Source organism: Heterocephalus glaber, unplaced genomic scaffold (assembly GCF_053883595.1).
Source record: "Heterocephalus glaber isolate CG9 unplaced genomic scaffold, H.glaber_assembly_v1.0 deba00001104, whole genome shotgun sequence".
Taxonomy (NCBI): Eukaryota; Metazoa; Chordata; class Mammalia; order Rodentia; family Bathyergidae; genus Heterocephalus; species Heterocephalus glaber.
In genome coordinates this window covers 4,414,991-4,430,072 of record NW_028258193.1, presented here as the reverse complement: position 1 = coordinate 4,430,072, position 15,082 = coordinate 4,414,991, and the positions used below count along the sequence as shown (strand labels likewise).

At 44.6% G+C, this 15,082-nt stretch overlaps 1 protein-coding gene and 1 pseudogene across 3 annotated transcripts in view; one reads left to right on the top strand and one right to left on the bottom strand.

Moving 5' to 3' along the window:
• The window catches only part of Mcph1 (microcephalin 1), a 183,039-nt gene that overhangs the window by 156,781 nt on the left and 11,176 nt on the right, over positions 1 to 15,082 (bottom strand). For all 3 annotated transcript variants that reach the window (XM_004869587.4, XM_004869588.4, XM_004869589.4), the window contains exons 4-7: positions 8,595 to 8,682; positions 7,292 to 7,406; positions 6,387 to 6,524; positions 3,914 to 4,003 (exon numbers count right to left, since the gene is read on the bottom strand). In XM_004869587.4, the coding sequence (XP_004869644.1) occupies positions 3,914 to 4,003; positions 6,387 to 6,524; positions 7,292 to 7,406; positions 8,595 to 8,682 (431 nt within the window). The remainder of the gene's footprint in view (positions 1 to 3,913; positions 4,004 to 6,386; positions 6,525 to 7,291; positions 7,407 to 8,594; positions 8,683 to 15,082) is intronic.
• LOC147828404 (small nucleolar RNA U3) lies at positions 7,195 to 7,283 on the top strand (annotated as a pseudogene).

Below are 15,082 nucleotides of genomic sequence, written 5' to 3'. Positions count from 1 at the left end.
AAAAAAAAAATACCTAGGCATCAATCTAATGAAGGAAGTAAAAGACCTCTACACTGAAAACTAGTACTCTGAAAAAGGAGACAGAAGAGGATATCAGAGAATGTAAAGATATCTATCCCTTGTTCTTGGGCAGGAAGAACCAATATAGGGAAAAAGGCCATACTTTCAAAATCGTTATATAGATTTAATGCAATCCCCATCAAAATTCCAACAACATAACTCACACAATTAGAGAAAACAATCCTAAAATTCATTTGGAACCAGAATAGATCTAGAATAGCAAAGGCAATTCTGGGCAACAAAGGTAAGGCAGGGGGCATCACAATCCCTGACTTGAAATTATACTACAGAGCTACTGTGATAAAAACAGCATGGTACTGGCAAAAAAAGACCTGAGGATCAATGGAATAGTCTAGAAGGTGCAGAAACAACTCCAGACACACTCAGCCACCTCATCTTTGACAAAGGAGCCAAACACATGCACTGGAAAAAAGACAGCCTCTCCTGTAAGTGCTGTTGGAAAAATTGGCTTTCCACATGATAAAGACTAAAATTAGTTACATATGTCTCCCCATGCACTAAACTAAAATGCAAATGGATCAAAGATCTAAATATTAAAACAGAAACACTAAATCTGCTGAAGAGAGAATAGGTAGACTCTTGAGGACTCAGGTGTAGGCAAAGACTTCATGAACAAAACTCCGATCACATGCGAAACAATACAAAGAATCATCAACTGGGATCTCGTCCTACTAAAAAGCTTTAGCATAGCAAATCACCAGCAGAGTGAATAGACAACCTACAGAGTGGGAAAAAATTGTAGCCAGTAGTAGTCCCTCAGGCAAAGGACTAATAGAACATACAAAGAATTGAAAAAATCAGACACCCAGAATTTAAAGACCCAATCAAAAAATGGGCATCTGAAATGAACAGATACTTCTCAGATGAAGAAGTACAAATGGCAAATAAACATAGGAAAAAATGTTCAACATCACTGGTCATTCGAGAGATGAAAATTAAAACAACGCTGAGATTCCACCTCACCCCAAAAAGAATGGCTGCTATCATGAAATCCACCACCAACAAATGCTGGCGGGGCTGTGGGAAAAAGGGAACCCTTCTCCACTGCTGGTGGGGGTGCAGACTGGTGCAACCACTGCGGAAATCAGTATGGAGATACCTCAAAGAACTAGGATTAGAGGTCCCATTTGACCCAGCTATTCCCCTGCTGGATATATTCCCCAAAGAATTAAAAGCACCATACCACAGCGATATATGCCCAACCATGTTTATAGTGACACCATTTGTAATATCTAAAGCTTGGAAATAACCCTAATGCCCATCCACCAATGAATGGATAAAAAAAAAGATGTGGTTTTTCTCTACACAATGGAGTATTACTCAGCTATAAAGGATCAACTTGAAACATTTAGAGCTAAATGGATGTACCTTGAAGCTGTACCCTTAAGTGAAATAAATTGGACACATGTGTAAATATTGCATTGTCTCTTCACTGTAAGAAACAAAGTGTAAATAGGGACCAAAATGTATAATGTGAAATAGGAAAAATTGTTTAAAAGGAAAGGGTAATGGGGTGGGGGGGGTATGAGAAAAGAAGGAAAAAATGGAAACAGGGCTTTTGAAAATAGGGAATGGAAGAGGGGTTGAAAGGAGAGGAAAGGAATGGGAAAAAAAAGAGAGATCAAAACACATCACGTACAGGTACAAATTCCCTATGATTTACGTGATCATTACATATATCTAAATTGTACCAATACAATTAAAATTAAAAAAAAAAGAAGACTACTGATCCAATTCTGGTTCTTCTCATTTCCTTTTAGGGCCATCTTTAAAGCCAGTAGTTTCATTTCAACCAGGGAATGTGGGCTTCTACACAGTATGGAGAAGCTCTAAGAGCTTTAAGCATATCTTCATATGCATGTGCACTTTTTTCTATAGCTTTTCACCAAATTCTCCAGGAAGTCAGGTACCTAAGATGTTAAGAACTACAGCCATATGATCTGGGTTGAGCTCTAGTCTTCCACAAAACATCCCCCTAATTAGTACAGCTCATCTTTACCTCCCCAATCCTGTAATTAAATCCTTATACTATACTTATATTAAAAAGTGAACCACGAGGGAAACTTAACTTTCTGCCCTGCCATGCTGCTTACACTTTCCTTGAGAGCAAGACTAAGCTGCTACCCAGCTCCAGAAATGCCCATGCTCGTCTGCCTCTGCTCATGCTCCAACACCACTTGGAGGTCAGCACCCTGTGTGTCAGCCACACCCGTCCTAGTAAGGGGGACAGGTGCCCAGCCAGCGGGGTCATCTTGCTAGAGAACACATGCACCTTTCTTCATCTGATGACATTGGCTCAGGGTGGGCCCTGCCTTTGAGAAACCACACAACTGGAGGCAATGCAGGTGTGATTCCTTTGAACTCACTGAACTGCTCCCTTACAAAGGAGAACAGGGCAATCACAGAAGCCCTTCCCTTGAAGCTATGCTCTGGGAACGCAAGGAGGCCCAGCAGCCGGGCATGCAGTGCCTCTGCCAGTGCATCTTTGGGGTCCAGGTTTCTGTCTTAGCAGCTGACTGTTCATCATACTTTGGAAAGAGACACACACAGTGACACCTCCTGACGAGGGGAGACTGCAGCCAGACTAAGTCAAAACCCCGCACTTGGCACCCATAAGCCTGCGAGCCTGTGCAAGCCGGGGCCTCTCTGTGTCCTGACATTTTCTCTACAAAATGGGGCTGGTGGCGGCGCCTACGCCTCGGGCTAATGGGAGAATTAAACGGGCTGCAGGAAGCAAGGCTCAGACCAGGGCGGGCACATGGGGACAATGAAGTCAGCATTAGCTGTTACCGTTTGTTTCCAGCCTACAGGAACACAATGGGACCTTGGTCCATGAACTTCATTTGTCTACAGTTTTGGAAGACAGCCACACTCCTGTTTGTCCCCTGATGCAGAGTTTGCAAACAAAAACAAAATTTTGCCAAAAGCTTCTGTTTGTGAACCAAATTGTTTACAAACAAGCATTTGTGAACCGATACACCACTGTAAATGTATAAGCATAAAAAACATTACTTAAATGGGTAAATAACCCGAACAGGCACAGAAGAAATAGGAAAAATTAACAATGCATTATGGTGGCACATGCCTGTGATTTGAGCATTTCGAAGGCTGAGGCAGGAAGGTCTCAAGTTTGAAGTCAGCCTGGAATATACAGCAAGTTCAAATCCAACCTGGATTCTACAGCAAGACCCTTTCTCAACAAAACGAAATGAAACAGAATCAACAGTGCACTGAGAGAAAACCTGGGTTTAACCTCTGCCATCGAGACCCTGTGCATTATCGCTGCTGCTGCTTTCCTGGCAAGGTATCCCACAGCCCACGTACCTCTGAACACAGTTCTCTCGCGCCACTGCTGGCTCAGAAAATGGACAAGGAACCCGAAATAACCATTGGCAAATGATAACTCTGAGATCTTCTCACCACAAGTCAATCTGGGGCCCCACAGTACAAACACAAGCATGTGTGCACTCCAGAGGTCTGTTCTTCATACGCTGTGTGAGGCAACATTTACTCAGCCCTGGCTGCTCCCTGTTCTACTGTGTAAAGTGCACACAGAGGGGTTCACATGAGGTCATGAGAATTCTAAAAAGTGAGCAATTAATTCCACAGCGAGAAAGCAAATGCCCAGGAGGAGAACCACAGGGTCGAAGGGGAGACAGAACTCAGGAACTTTTCATGCGTCCATTCTATTACAGTACAGGGTTCAGAAAAAAATCTTGGTGTTCTAGTTTTACCCAGTTGTTCAAATCATCAGAAATAACACGAAATTCTAGGTAAAACAATCATTCAATTCTGTATCGTAAATGTAACACAAGGAAAATAGTAATTTTACCTGCACACACAGTATCCCGGGAAATGTCCAAAGACGCCTCACACAGAGAGTCGCTGGGGCTTCTGTGAGCCTGCTCAGTCCTCTGGGAAGCTGACAAGAGAATCAGAACATGTCACAAGCCTCAGTGCTTTCTAGAGCGTGACGCAGCAGTGCTGGAGCCTGGACCTGGGCCCTTCCTGTGAGCTTGATCCCCAGCCCCTTTAAACTGCTTATTTGGAGACAGGGTTTCCCTGGCCTTACACAACATATACGCCGAACTAACGGACATCTTCCTGCTGCATATTCTAGACTAAACAGGAAACAATAAGAATAAAGGAAAATTTTAGGACAATCTATTACATATAAAGTCATAAAATACCTCTACTAATCATATTACTTAAAAATCATTAAATGACAGATCCATGAAAGTTATATGGGATCTTGAAAAGCTAACCTGCCTGAATCTAGTCAAAGCTTAAGAAAGGTAAACGGATGTTTTCTGCTTGTCCTCCCGCTTGATAACCTGGTTCTTTCTTCAAGGAACCCCTTCTAGTCACCTTTGTAACCAGAGCAGCGGTGCCCAGCCAGGGGCGATGTGGATCCCCAGCAGGAATATGGTAACGTCTGGAGACATTTTGGGGTGTCACAAGGGATAGATGGTGAGGTATGGTATTGATACAGAGTCCCCACAACAAGGAATTATCCAGCCCAAATGCCAATAGCGCTGAGGGTGAGAAACCCTAGAGGTCTCACAGAAAATATCCCGACATTTAGCAACGATGTTAACAAGCAAGGCTGCAAACGTTATCTTTAAACATGATGCATGCGACACATAGGAAACAAAAGACATTTTTTGTGATCACATACCCAAAGATATTTTTTTTAAAGACTCAAAAGGAAACCTTTCTGAGACAGCTTGATCAAACAACTGTAAAAGCAGAATAAATGTAGGCAAAGAAGGCAAGCACAGGCTGCTAAGTTTGTAACTGCTGAATGTAGTTAAGTGGGAAGCAACGGGGTCATGAGTTGAAGGTACACTAGTTCACGTGCAGAACGATGTCAAAACTGCAATTCCAGCTGGGACAAAGATGGATTCTCTGAGACCCATTCTAGCAGCTCTCTCTTAACAACAGGACTCAGACTGCATTTACTCCTGCTGGCTACCAGGGGAGACTTGTGACTAGGCCCAGGCCTGACATGAGGGCGGAATACGGACAAGAAGTCGGGGAGACTGTTAGAGGGGATGGCTGGGCAGGAGGCACACACGCTCAGCAACGGAAGCCAGGCTGCAAGTAAAACACGAAGATGGGGCCTAGATTCTTAGAAATACCTTGAACAGCCAGCCTGGCCCTGGCTGCCATTTCTGGACTTAATATACAGAGAAATGCAATCTTACCTAAGTTAAGTCACCAGTTTTTCTATTATTACATGCAGCTAAAACTAACAGCTGATACAGTGTCCATGTGTATCATATAAGATATAAATGCAAGATAGATTATGCTGCCTTAAAAAAAGCCCTTGCAAATCAGAAAGAAATGAAAAACAATAGGCAGATGGACAAAGACACAAAATTCAGAGACAAGTGTTGATAATAAGTTATACTCAGCAAGTCACAATCATACAGAAAGATATTCAACTTCACTAATAATTGAAGCAAATTAAATTTAGACTTTTTCAATATTCAGATTTCTTTCAAACTGAAAAAGGACTCAAGGCTAATGCCCTTGAGTTTTCTAAGTATGGAAAAATTGGGATTTTTATAAACAATCAATGAAGGGCATCTATGGGTCAAATTTTTTGAAGGGTACTTTGTACATCAAAACGTCTAAATGTCTTTATGAATTAATATTTAAACACAAGAAGTACGCAGAAATATAAGGGTGTATGGCAGAGGCATGTAGGGGTAATAATAGTAAGAAGTAGGGAAAAGGTTAAATAAAAATGCAAACTCCAGGATCCAATTTAAGTAAAAAAAAATGCACCTCCACACAGAAACCCAATCTCTACCATTTCTACACACACAAAGTGACATGATACTCTGCAGAAGTTCTGGAAGACAAGTTAAAATAGAGGTCACCTCCACCCACACTGCAGGGGAAAAGAACTGCTGTGGGAACCAAGATGGAGTTACTATTAGTTGTACTGTTAGATGTTCAATTACTAGTTAAGTAGTTAAAAACATTAAAATAAAGAACTCATGAACTGATACACTGTATGCACTAATCCAGAGTAACTTCTTTCAAAAGGAAAAGAAAATATTCCAGTGATATTAAAAATGAAAAGGAGCTCTGACAAGGAGGATTTAAACCTGGAGAATACTATATATCCCAATATAAAAAATCTTAACGAAGTGTACAATTTTCTAGAAGAAATATTAGTGAGGTCTTCATTGAAATGCCAAGAAACAATAAAAATATCTAGGAAAAGAAAAAAATTTACACTATAATTCCTTCACGTATTTGCATAATTTTCATTTTACATACTGATCACTCACAGGTAGGGGAAAGCTGTTCCCTCTTCTCCTTCATCTCCTGTAACCTCTGCTCCATTGCCTGGTGGTGACTAATTTTAACTGAGGAACTAGACGTCAATGAGCCATGAGATTCAAATAAGAAAACAGGCATGCTGTCATCTGAAAAGACAAAATTCAACTTCAAGCTCCAGAAAACATTTCAAGTCTCTCAGCATGACTTCCTTCGGGACACGGAGCCCACAGCCTTCCACCGCCACTGCTGCTGCCCGCACTTCCCCAGACATCTCCCCTGACCGTACTGGACTCATCGTCCTACCAGGAGCCAATGAGGACACCAGGCACAGAAGTTACATGACTAGCAGGAAGCTGCAGAGCCAGGACGCGTGGTGGCTCGCTGATGTGACAGTAACCCAGGTGTCAGCTCACCCCCACCCACTGCTCACGGCCAGATGCACGCCCACGCCACACGCGACCCACTGCATGACGGGCTGGGCATTTCTCCACATCCTCAAAAAACGACATTATCTACAATTTGTCTATTTCAGGTAACAAAACAAAAAGACCAAGTAGGAACGCAGTCAGGATGAACACAGTCAAGAAATACCTCAGGATTTATCTCAGTAAGGCTGATCACAGACTGCTTTTCCTCCTTGGTCACTCCTAACAGTAGAGAGTCTGTGCAGCCCCACAGGGCTCCTCTTTAAGTGTCTGCGGCCACCTCCGCTGTTCTCCTTCCGGCCCAACCCAGGCCGCCTCCCTTCACCATCTGGACCACAGCCCCCAGGCCCACCGAGGAAGACCTAATCACAAGTGCAGAGGGCCAGTGTGCAAGGCTATACTTTCAGGGATCGTTTCTATAGTTCATTACTAGAGAAGTTTCTCTGATCGTATAGAGCACCAAAGGGCAAGTGTGCTGCCACCCTTACCTAGGGTTGTCTTTTGTCTCTGAAGCTCTTCAGTCATTTTCTCAAATTTCCTTTGAAGTCTTTTATCATTTTCTGGTGTTTTAGGAATAAAATCTTTGGGTTGCATGCACTTACGCTGTGCAGACAGGATATAAAAATTAATAATGCTGCAATAAAAAACCCTTTTTCATACATTTCTGATACTTTTATAACAATAATAAAGAGTGTTTTTTGCACTATTTATGAACTGATAGCATTTCTTTTTGTGCCTTTTTTTTTTGCGCCATTTTTTAAAAAGTGGAATTCGAAGATTAAATAAAAGGCCGTGTGCTAAGTCACTGTCCTCTAAGACATTTTTCAGGATACCACCATCCTTAGTCTCCACAGAAGACCTAGGAACTAGCCTTTTTACCATTTCTGGCTATTGTCACATCATCTGCCCTCCAAAATCATGACATAAGTAATGAAATACAAAAGCAATGATCTCAGAATTACCGAAGGAAAGAGCCACTGTTAGTCACAGCTTCTTGCTCCTCAGTCAGAGCAGCCCCACTCACCCCACACACGAACTGCCCAAAGCCCTTGCAGCCTGGGCTATGCCCGGGGCAGTCCTGGTTGGTCACAAGCCACAGAGAAGAGAGGAAGCCACTCCGCTGAGACACCCACTCCCTCCGGCGCCGCCAGTCTGCTTCTCCTTGCTGGCTGGCGTCACCATGCTCGCCAACTCTACCGTGTGCACCCAGCAGGGCCCCAAAGAAGTCTGTGTTCTGCTGCGTGCTCTCTGCGTTTAGGGTGAAGCGACAGTCCAACGTGCTTCTCTGGGCTCCAGTCTAACTTCTTAAGGACAGGGCTTCTTCTCGCCTTTCTGACTATGCCCAGGCTGTGTTCTTCACTCAGAACACCAGGCCCTCCCTGCCCGTGCCCCGTTAACAAAGGCTATCATGTGACAGGCCTTCATCTTGCAACTTGCCTGGCGCCTGGCCATTATGCAGCTGGTCCTCTAGCTTTACTATGGACCCAACACGCTGAATTTTGAAGTAAGCGCAAAAGCAGCTGAAGGCCAACCAGTCTCTTCCATGCCTTACAAATGACATCAATGCAGGGATGGCGAACCTTTGAGAGCTTTCAATGATAACAAACAGCCCGCTGTGGCATGCGTACCATATGTTCACCACCATGGGGCTGAAGAAATCTTCAGTTATCTAAAAATACCTGCAAAGAACTATATGACAATCGGTATATATACCTCTTGAAAAATATTCTAAAATGATTTTCTAGGAATTAAAAGAAGCTAATAAATAACTGTCGCTGCCTGCGTACTCACCCTTTTCCTCATCAGGCTCACTGTGTGCTCACTGGGGTTAGTTGCGGGGAATAAGGCCTCGTCAGCATGCACACCAGCTGTCCTGCACCTGCGTAGGCAAGGTGAAGAGTCTGGTAAGCTTTGGTCTCTGCCCAACTCACCCGGAGTCAGACCTGCACATCCATCAGTGGCACTTTAGGAAATCCCTGAGGAGATCATTTTAACAGATATTCCTTTTTAAAATACATGTATTTGACCCCAAATGCAAAAGTCAACGTAAACTTTCCCAAATCTTTTCCATATGGAGTTTTTAAGTATAAGAGCAGAAGAGAAAGACAGGTAGGGAAGTACCATTTTTATGCAACAATTTTAGATTTGTACTTCAAAACTACCAGTGCATCTACTTACAAAGGCGAAATCAGATGCTATTAGATATATATATATATATAAAGTGAGAGTAAACAGGCCATCACATGGGCAAGTCAGAGCCAGGAGGGACCTAGTGAAATTAAAGCCGGAGACTGTCGTTCTTCCAGACTCGGGCGTGGCTTTGTGTATCCCCATCAGGTGCGCGCCCCTCTCCACACCTGTGTCCTCACACCTGCCAGATCTCCTCTGCTGGCACCACTCCCCCTTCAGTCTTGGGGCCTCCCATCATTACCTCCTGTCAAGCATTCAGCCACTGAAATCTAAACATTGCACTCATTTTCCAAATTATCTCCTGCCTCTGGTTTCTCCTCTTCCATTTCACTCATATATTACTGAAATATTACTCTCAGAACATTTTAGTCATCTCTCCCCACTGGTCAAAACCCTTCCATCACTCCCATGACTACAGAAAAAACTCACACATCTGCTGTTTTTATGATATGGATTCTAACCACATTTCCCACTATCTTTCATAATCCTACCACTGCACAACATCTAATATGTAAACACAGATTTGGAAAACATTACAACACAGTGCAATGAAAATTCATATTGATACTGAAAGGTCTCTAAGACATGTAATGGATGAAAAGGAAGTTTTGGAAACTCACATGTATGATCCAGCATGTTCTATGCAGCCTGGTAACTGACAACAGTGGGCATTGCTGGGACAAATCTACATTGCTCAGAAAAGCCCTGGCATCCCTGCCACCCTTCCGAGATTGTGCGACACCAAAGCTATTTTCCTAACAAGACAAATCCATCTTTTCCCTTTCTACGGGTACACATGATGTATATGGAAACCAAGAGGTGTGTGCTACCCTAAAACCTTCAGGAAGAGGCAGATGTGAAAGTGCAGATGTTATCCAGGAAGGTGGCACAGCAGAAATGTGCAAACCTGCAGTCAAACAGCAGTAACTGCAGTAAGAGAAGAGCAAGCAGGCAGGGCCGGGCCAAGGGGAGCACACCAGGTGCCAGTGGTGTCTTGGCTCTGGCAGACAGGGTCTGGGAGCACAGGACTGCGCTAGACACAGGGCAGAGCACCTTGGTCCAAGCAGTGGTGCTGCGTGAATAACGCCTGAATGACAGAGTGAAGGAACAGCAAGCAGCAGGACTTCCTGAGGGTCTATGCCAGGGCCAGTGAGGAGCAGGACCCCTGGCAGGCCCCAGCTAGGAAAGATGTGAGGGAGGGGCAGGACGGGCCAAGGTGGGAGACTGTCCTGGGGACGGCATGACTGATGGGAGACACAGAGTTCAGCAGGGCTGTGGGGTGGGGAGGGGACTGAGCAATACTTAGGTAATAAAAACAGAAAGTCCTTGACCTCTGGTTAAATCTGGTAGAATAAACAAGTGATTTTCCTTGTTCCTCAAAACCCCAATAAAATGACAGTGAAGGAAAACAAAATGACATAAACCAATAAAAGTAAGGACTTGATAAGAGCTATCTAGGGAATGGAAAGCAAACAAATAAAAAGGAAACCCCAGTGTAGCTGGGAGGCAGGGAAGAGTCCACAGGAAGCCTCAGGCCAGAAGCCTCCAGCCCCGGTGGGGGTGCTCAGGTGTGGAGATGCACAGGATGTGACAGCAGGGAGCCCCTCATCTGCCACCAGGGCACCGCCAGGGCTGTGCCAGGCAGCGTGCCAGTGTTAGCCAACTGGACCCCACAGCTCTGGCTGCAGGACAACCGTCTTCACTGCAGCCTTGCAGTCTGGTGCTCCTTAGGATGTGTACATGCAATCCACAGGGTGGCACGGAATTTGACCAGAGAAAGAAAGGAAGATCTGCTCACATGACAACACAAATGGCCCCTACTAAGAAGCCAGCACAAAGGCAACAAATCGCATCCAACTCCATTTGTAGGAAATGTCCAGAAGAGGAAAGTCCTGAGACAGAGCAGACAGGCAGTCACCTGGCCTGGGAACATGGGGTGTGATGGCTGAAGGGTACAAGGCCCTGAGGTGAGGAAACTGTTTTAAAGTTGTAGAGATAGCTGCATAACTCTATGAGTATGTTTAAAACCAGGAATCTCCTACTTGAAGTGGGAAAATGGTATGGTGTGCAATTAGATCTTAAAACACTTAGAAAAAGAGAAAACCCCTACATCCTCACTCAAAAAGCTCAAAGTCAACACATGGATAAATGCCAAGTGTTGGTGAAGAGGTGGCGGAAATGGAGCACACAAACACTACTGGTGGGAATGTGAAACCGCCTGCTCCAGAGCCAAGAGTGGGTAATGACCCGAGAGACATGGGAACACAGACACAAACATGGGTGGCCATAGCAACTTTACCCATAATAACCAAAAAAGGGTAACTATCCAAGCTTTCCATCTATGGTAAATGCATGACCAGTTGTGGTATATGCATGCAACAGAATACTACTTTGCTATTAAAAGGACATAAACTATCATTGTATACAACATGGATAAAAATCTCAAAGAAAAAAAAAAATCACACCGAATGAGCAGAAGCCAGCCCCAGAACAGCACATGCTGGAGGAGTCCACCATACGAGAGCCGGAATGTCAGGCTCCTCTGTGGCTACCAGTGGATTGCCCAGGGTGGGGGCCGGGGCCGGGAGATGCTGATGTAGTGGGACAGAGTGGACTTCAGAGTGATGCAAGTCTATAATGTGGCTGTGGTAGTTGTGACATGAATAAAAGTTTGTCCAAAGTCAGTGATCTGTACATTTACAATGGGTAGATTTTATATAAATCTTCTATCTACAAGGCTGACTGTAAGAAACAAACCGAGCACCTAAGCCTGCAGGAAGTGTAGAGTCCGGAGGTAAGGAGATTAGAGCACTGGCCCTAATGAAGGAGATGGCAACGAGCAGAAAGAGTGCCAGACCACCGGGAGGGAGGTGTGCTCAGGTGTGCCCACACACGTATGTCACGGAGCTTTAGCCCTGGACAGTTTCTAACCGCCTGCGTACCACTGCATCAGTAACAAAACAGCAAGAGCAAGAGGGTGGCTGGGAAGTGGCTCACAGAAGACGCGACGAGCAGAGTCTGGGTGGTGGCGCAGTATTAAAGACACCCGACGTCACGATGGAGCACAGCTGGCATGTGAGAAGTGTCACCTGCCCTTGTGGATAAGCACTACCTTTTCTATTTCACAACAGAAAGTGCAGCTAGCAGATCCTTTGCCAAATCAAGACAGCTGACTTACAGGAAGCCCTGCTTCACAGTGAGTTTCAGGAAAGGCTCAGTTCAATCCACAGAACTGTGCCAGACAAAAGAGGTGTAAGATATGTTCTGTCCCTTGGCAAATAAGCTTCCCAGCAATGTACCATCAGAGTGGGAGGACAGAAAGATGTACAGAGACACACTTGCTAAATTCCATCTGCGTGGGCTCGAATGTTTCCCCCACTGAGGAGAGAGTGGTAATGTAGCACCACTGCATGTTAGCAACTTGCACACTGCCTTCCATGGTAGAGCACTGAAACTGCTATGTGGAAACACATTTAAAAAGTGCCCCATCAGAATGTACTGAATAGGGCCGGGAATTAAGCTCAGTGGTTCCACCACCTGCCTTGCAAGTGCAAGGTCCTCAGTTCAATCCACGGTACCAAACAAAACAAAACAAAGAAAATGTACTGAATAGATAAAAAAGCTCCGTATTTGATTTCAATTTTTCCTCAGAATATAAAATAGTAACATCAGCCCTCCATCTAGTGGTCAAAAGCAGAAGTGTAACAAGGATGCCCTAGACACAGAACCAACTTGCGGGCCTGCATTTTCCAGCCGCTGCTCCTTCAGGCTGATGGAGCGCAGAGGAACACGCCTCCCTCCAGGGGAAGGCTCTGCCCTGGTGCGCTCCGCACGCACACCTGTGGCCCTCGACTCAGCAGGCCCCCTCGCTTTCTCCCTCCTCCGCCAGGCCTTGAGCCGTTTGCTCAGCAAGTGTATGAATCTCCTACACAGATGGCAGTGAGGGAAACCCTAGAGTGGTGTGGGAGAAAGGTCAGCCTCTTGCATTTCCCAGCAACAGCAAATGCTGCACATCCGTGGAGGAGAGAGCAGGAGGCCAGGGGCTGGAATGGTGCTTCCCACTTACTTTAACAACAGAAGTGCTGGGACCCTCACACCCACGCACAGGATACGGCCCCCCCAGCTGCAGGAGAAGCAGCTGATGTGCTGGATCCGTCACTTCTCCCGTAGCCTAGTCCTCCCCGCCTGCCTTCACCCCACCTCCTCAGAGCCAGGGCAGCTGGATATGAGACCCTGGCCCGCCCTGCAGGAGGACTGAGGACAGAGGCTGACTCAGTCCAGATCCTGACCAAGTAAGCTGTGGCCATCGGGGACCACCCCACCCTCGCTGCCTCCACTCGTACCCTCTAGTCAATCTGCTTTCTGGCCACTGGGGCCTGAGGACCCTGTGGTCCGAAGGAGCCCGGCTCAGTCAGGGTCGCACAGGGTGGGCTGACGGCTTCTGGCCAGCAGCTGTCTCTCAGGCCAGTGAGGACAGAAACTCGTGAACAGCTTTTCAATCCATAGTGATTGTTTACAAAGCTGACCTTCGTGATTAACTTCTTCAAAAGAACCTGGAGGTGAGGGCCAAGTTGGCCTTTATTATCTTTCACCTTTGTTTTTTTAATCCAATATAAAAATTCCTATTGTCCATAGGAAATGCTAGAATTTCACCAGTGGCTGTTACACAACTGGCTCTTTCTCCCAGAACAAATCCAGCAAAGCGGGATTCTAGTGACATCTAGTGACCACATGCTCTTAGTATTCACAGCGTGGAAACCAGGGAGGAGGAGTCACGTGGGGCAGCTGACAAAGCTGGACTAGACAGCTGCACAGGAAGGTGAGCTTGGCTCTTACCTCATGTTCTGAGGGAGAAAGTTCAAGCTCACTACGAATCAAAAGAAATGCAAATAAAAACTTATTTTACACCTACAAATGAGGAAAGAAAGGTACTGGAACAGGTGTCCTTTATACTGCTTTAAAGAAGGCAAACTAGCACATTCTTTCTAGGAGTCATCTGGCAGCACTTATCATATACTTAAGTATCCAAACCCTGTGAACTAGAAAATCCATGTCTAGAATTTAAACCTATGGAAAGTTTAATACATGCAGAGGAGCAATATATGCAGAGGCACAACACCATACTATTTCTGAGTGGGAAAAAAGGGAAAAACAAATTCAAAAACTTTATACTTTTTTATGCTGACAGATCAATTACATGAATTACTGGACATCTATTACAAAAGACTGACACACACACACACACATACACACACAGACGCATATAGTGGGACATACATGGAAAGAAGTGCTCTAATATAAGGTTAACGGAAGGACTATGTATTTTCCAAAAAACAAAAATCTAGTTCTTTATATGGACTATATAAAATATGAACCTACAAATGTATATGTATACACTTCTGTACCTTTAACTGCTTAGTAAAAGTCTGAAACTATATACCCTAAATTCTCCACAGTGCAGTGGGTCTTAGTGTAGGGAAAGAAAGATCAGGCAAGAGGTAGATCAGTGAGGATTTCTCACTTTAAAATATACATTTAAAAATACCCGTAACTCAAAAGAAAGTTTGTTTTTCTTTCTTTCTTTTTTTGCATTCCTGAGGATTGAACCTAGGCACTCTACCACTGAGCTACATCCCCAGCTCCTTCTATAATTTCAGTTTGAGACAGGGTCTTGCTAAGTTGCCCTGGCTGACCTCAAGCTTGCAACCTTCCTGCTTCAGTCTCTAGAGTACATGGGGTTGCAGGTGTACGCCACTGTGCTTGTTTCAAAGTTTATGATAGCTTATAGATGGCAAAGGAGATCTAATAACCAGTAATTAAATGTACAAAACTATGACTAAAATGAACCATAATAAATAAGAAAATAATGTGTATTACACGTTAGGGGACGAAATGCACTTTAAAGGGACCTTAAAAATTTGTTCTTGAATAATAGTTACAAGTACTTTGGAATTTTCAAGAGCCCTTGAGAAACAGTCATTTGGAAAGGGGCAGAAACTGAGAAAAAGGGAATGAGAAGAATGAGAGAATTAGGGTAAAACCAGCAAATAAGAGCAAGAAGTCAGGACTCAGGAGAGAAAAACTGTTAG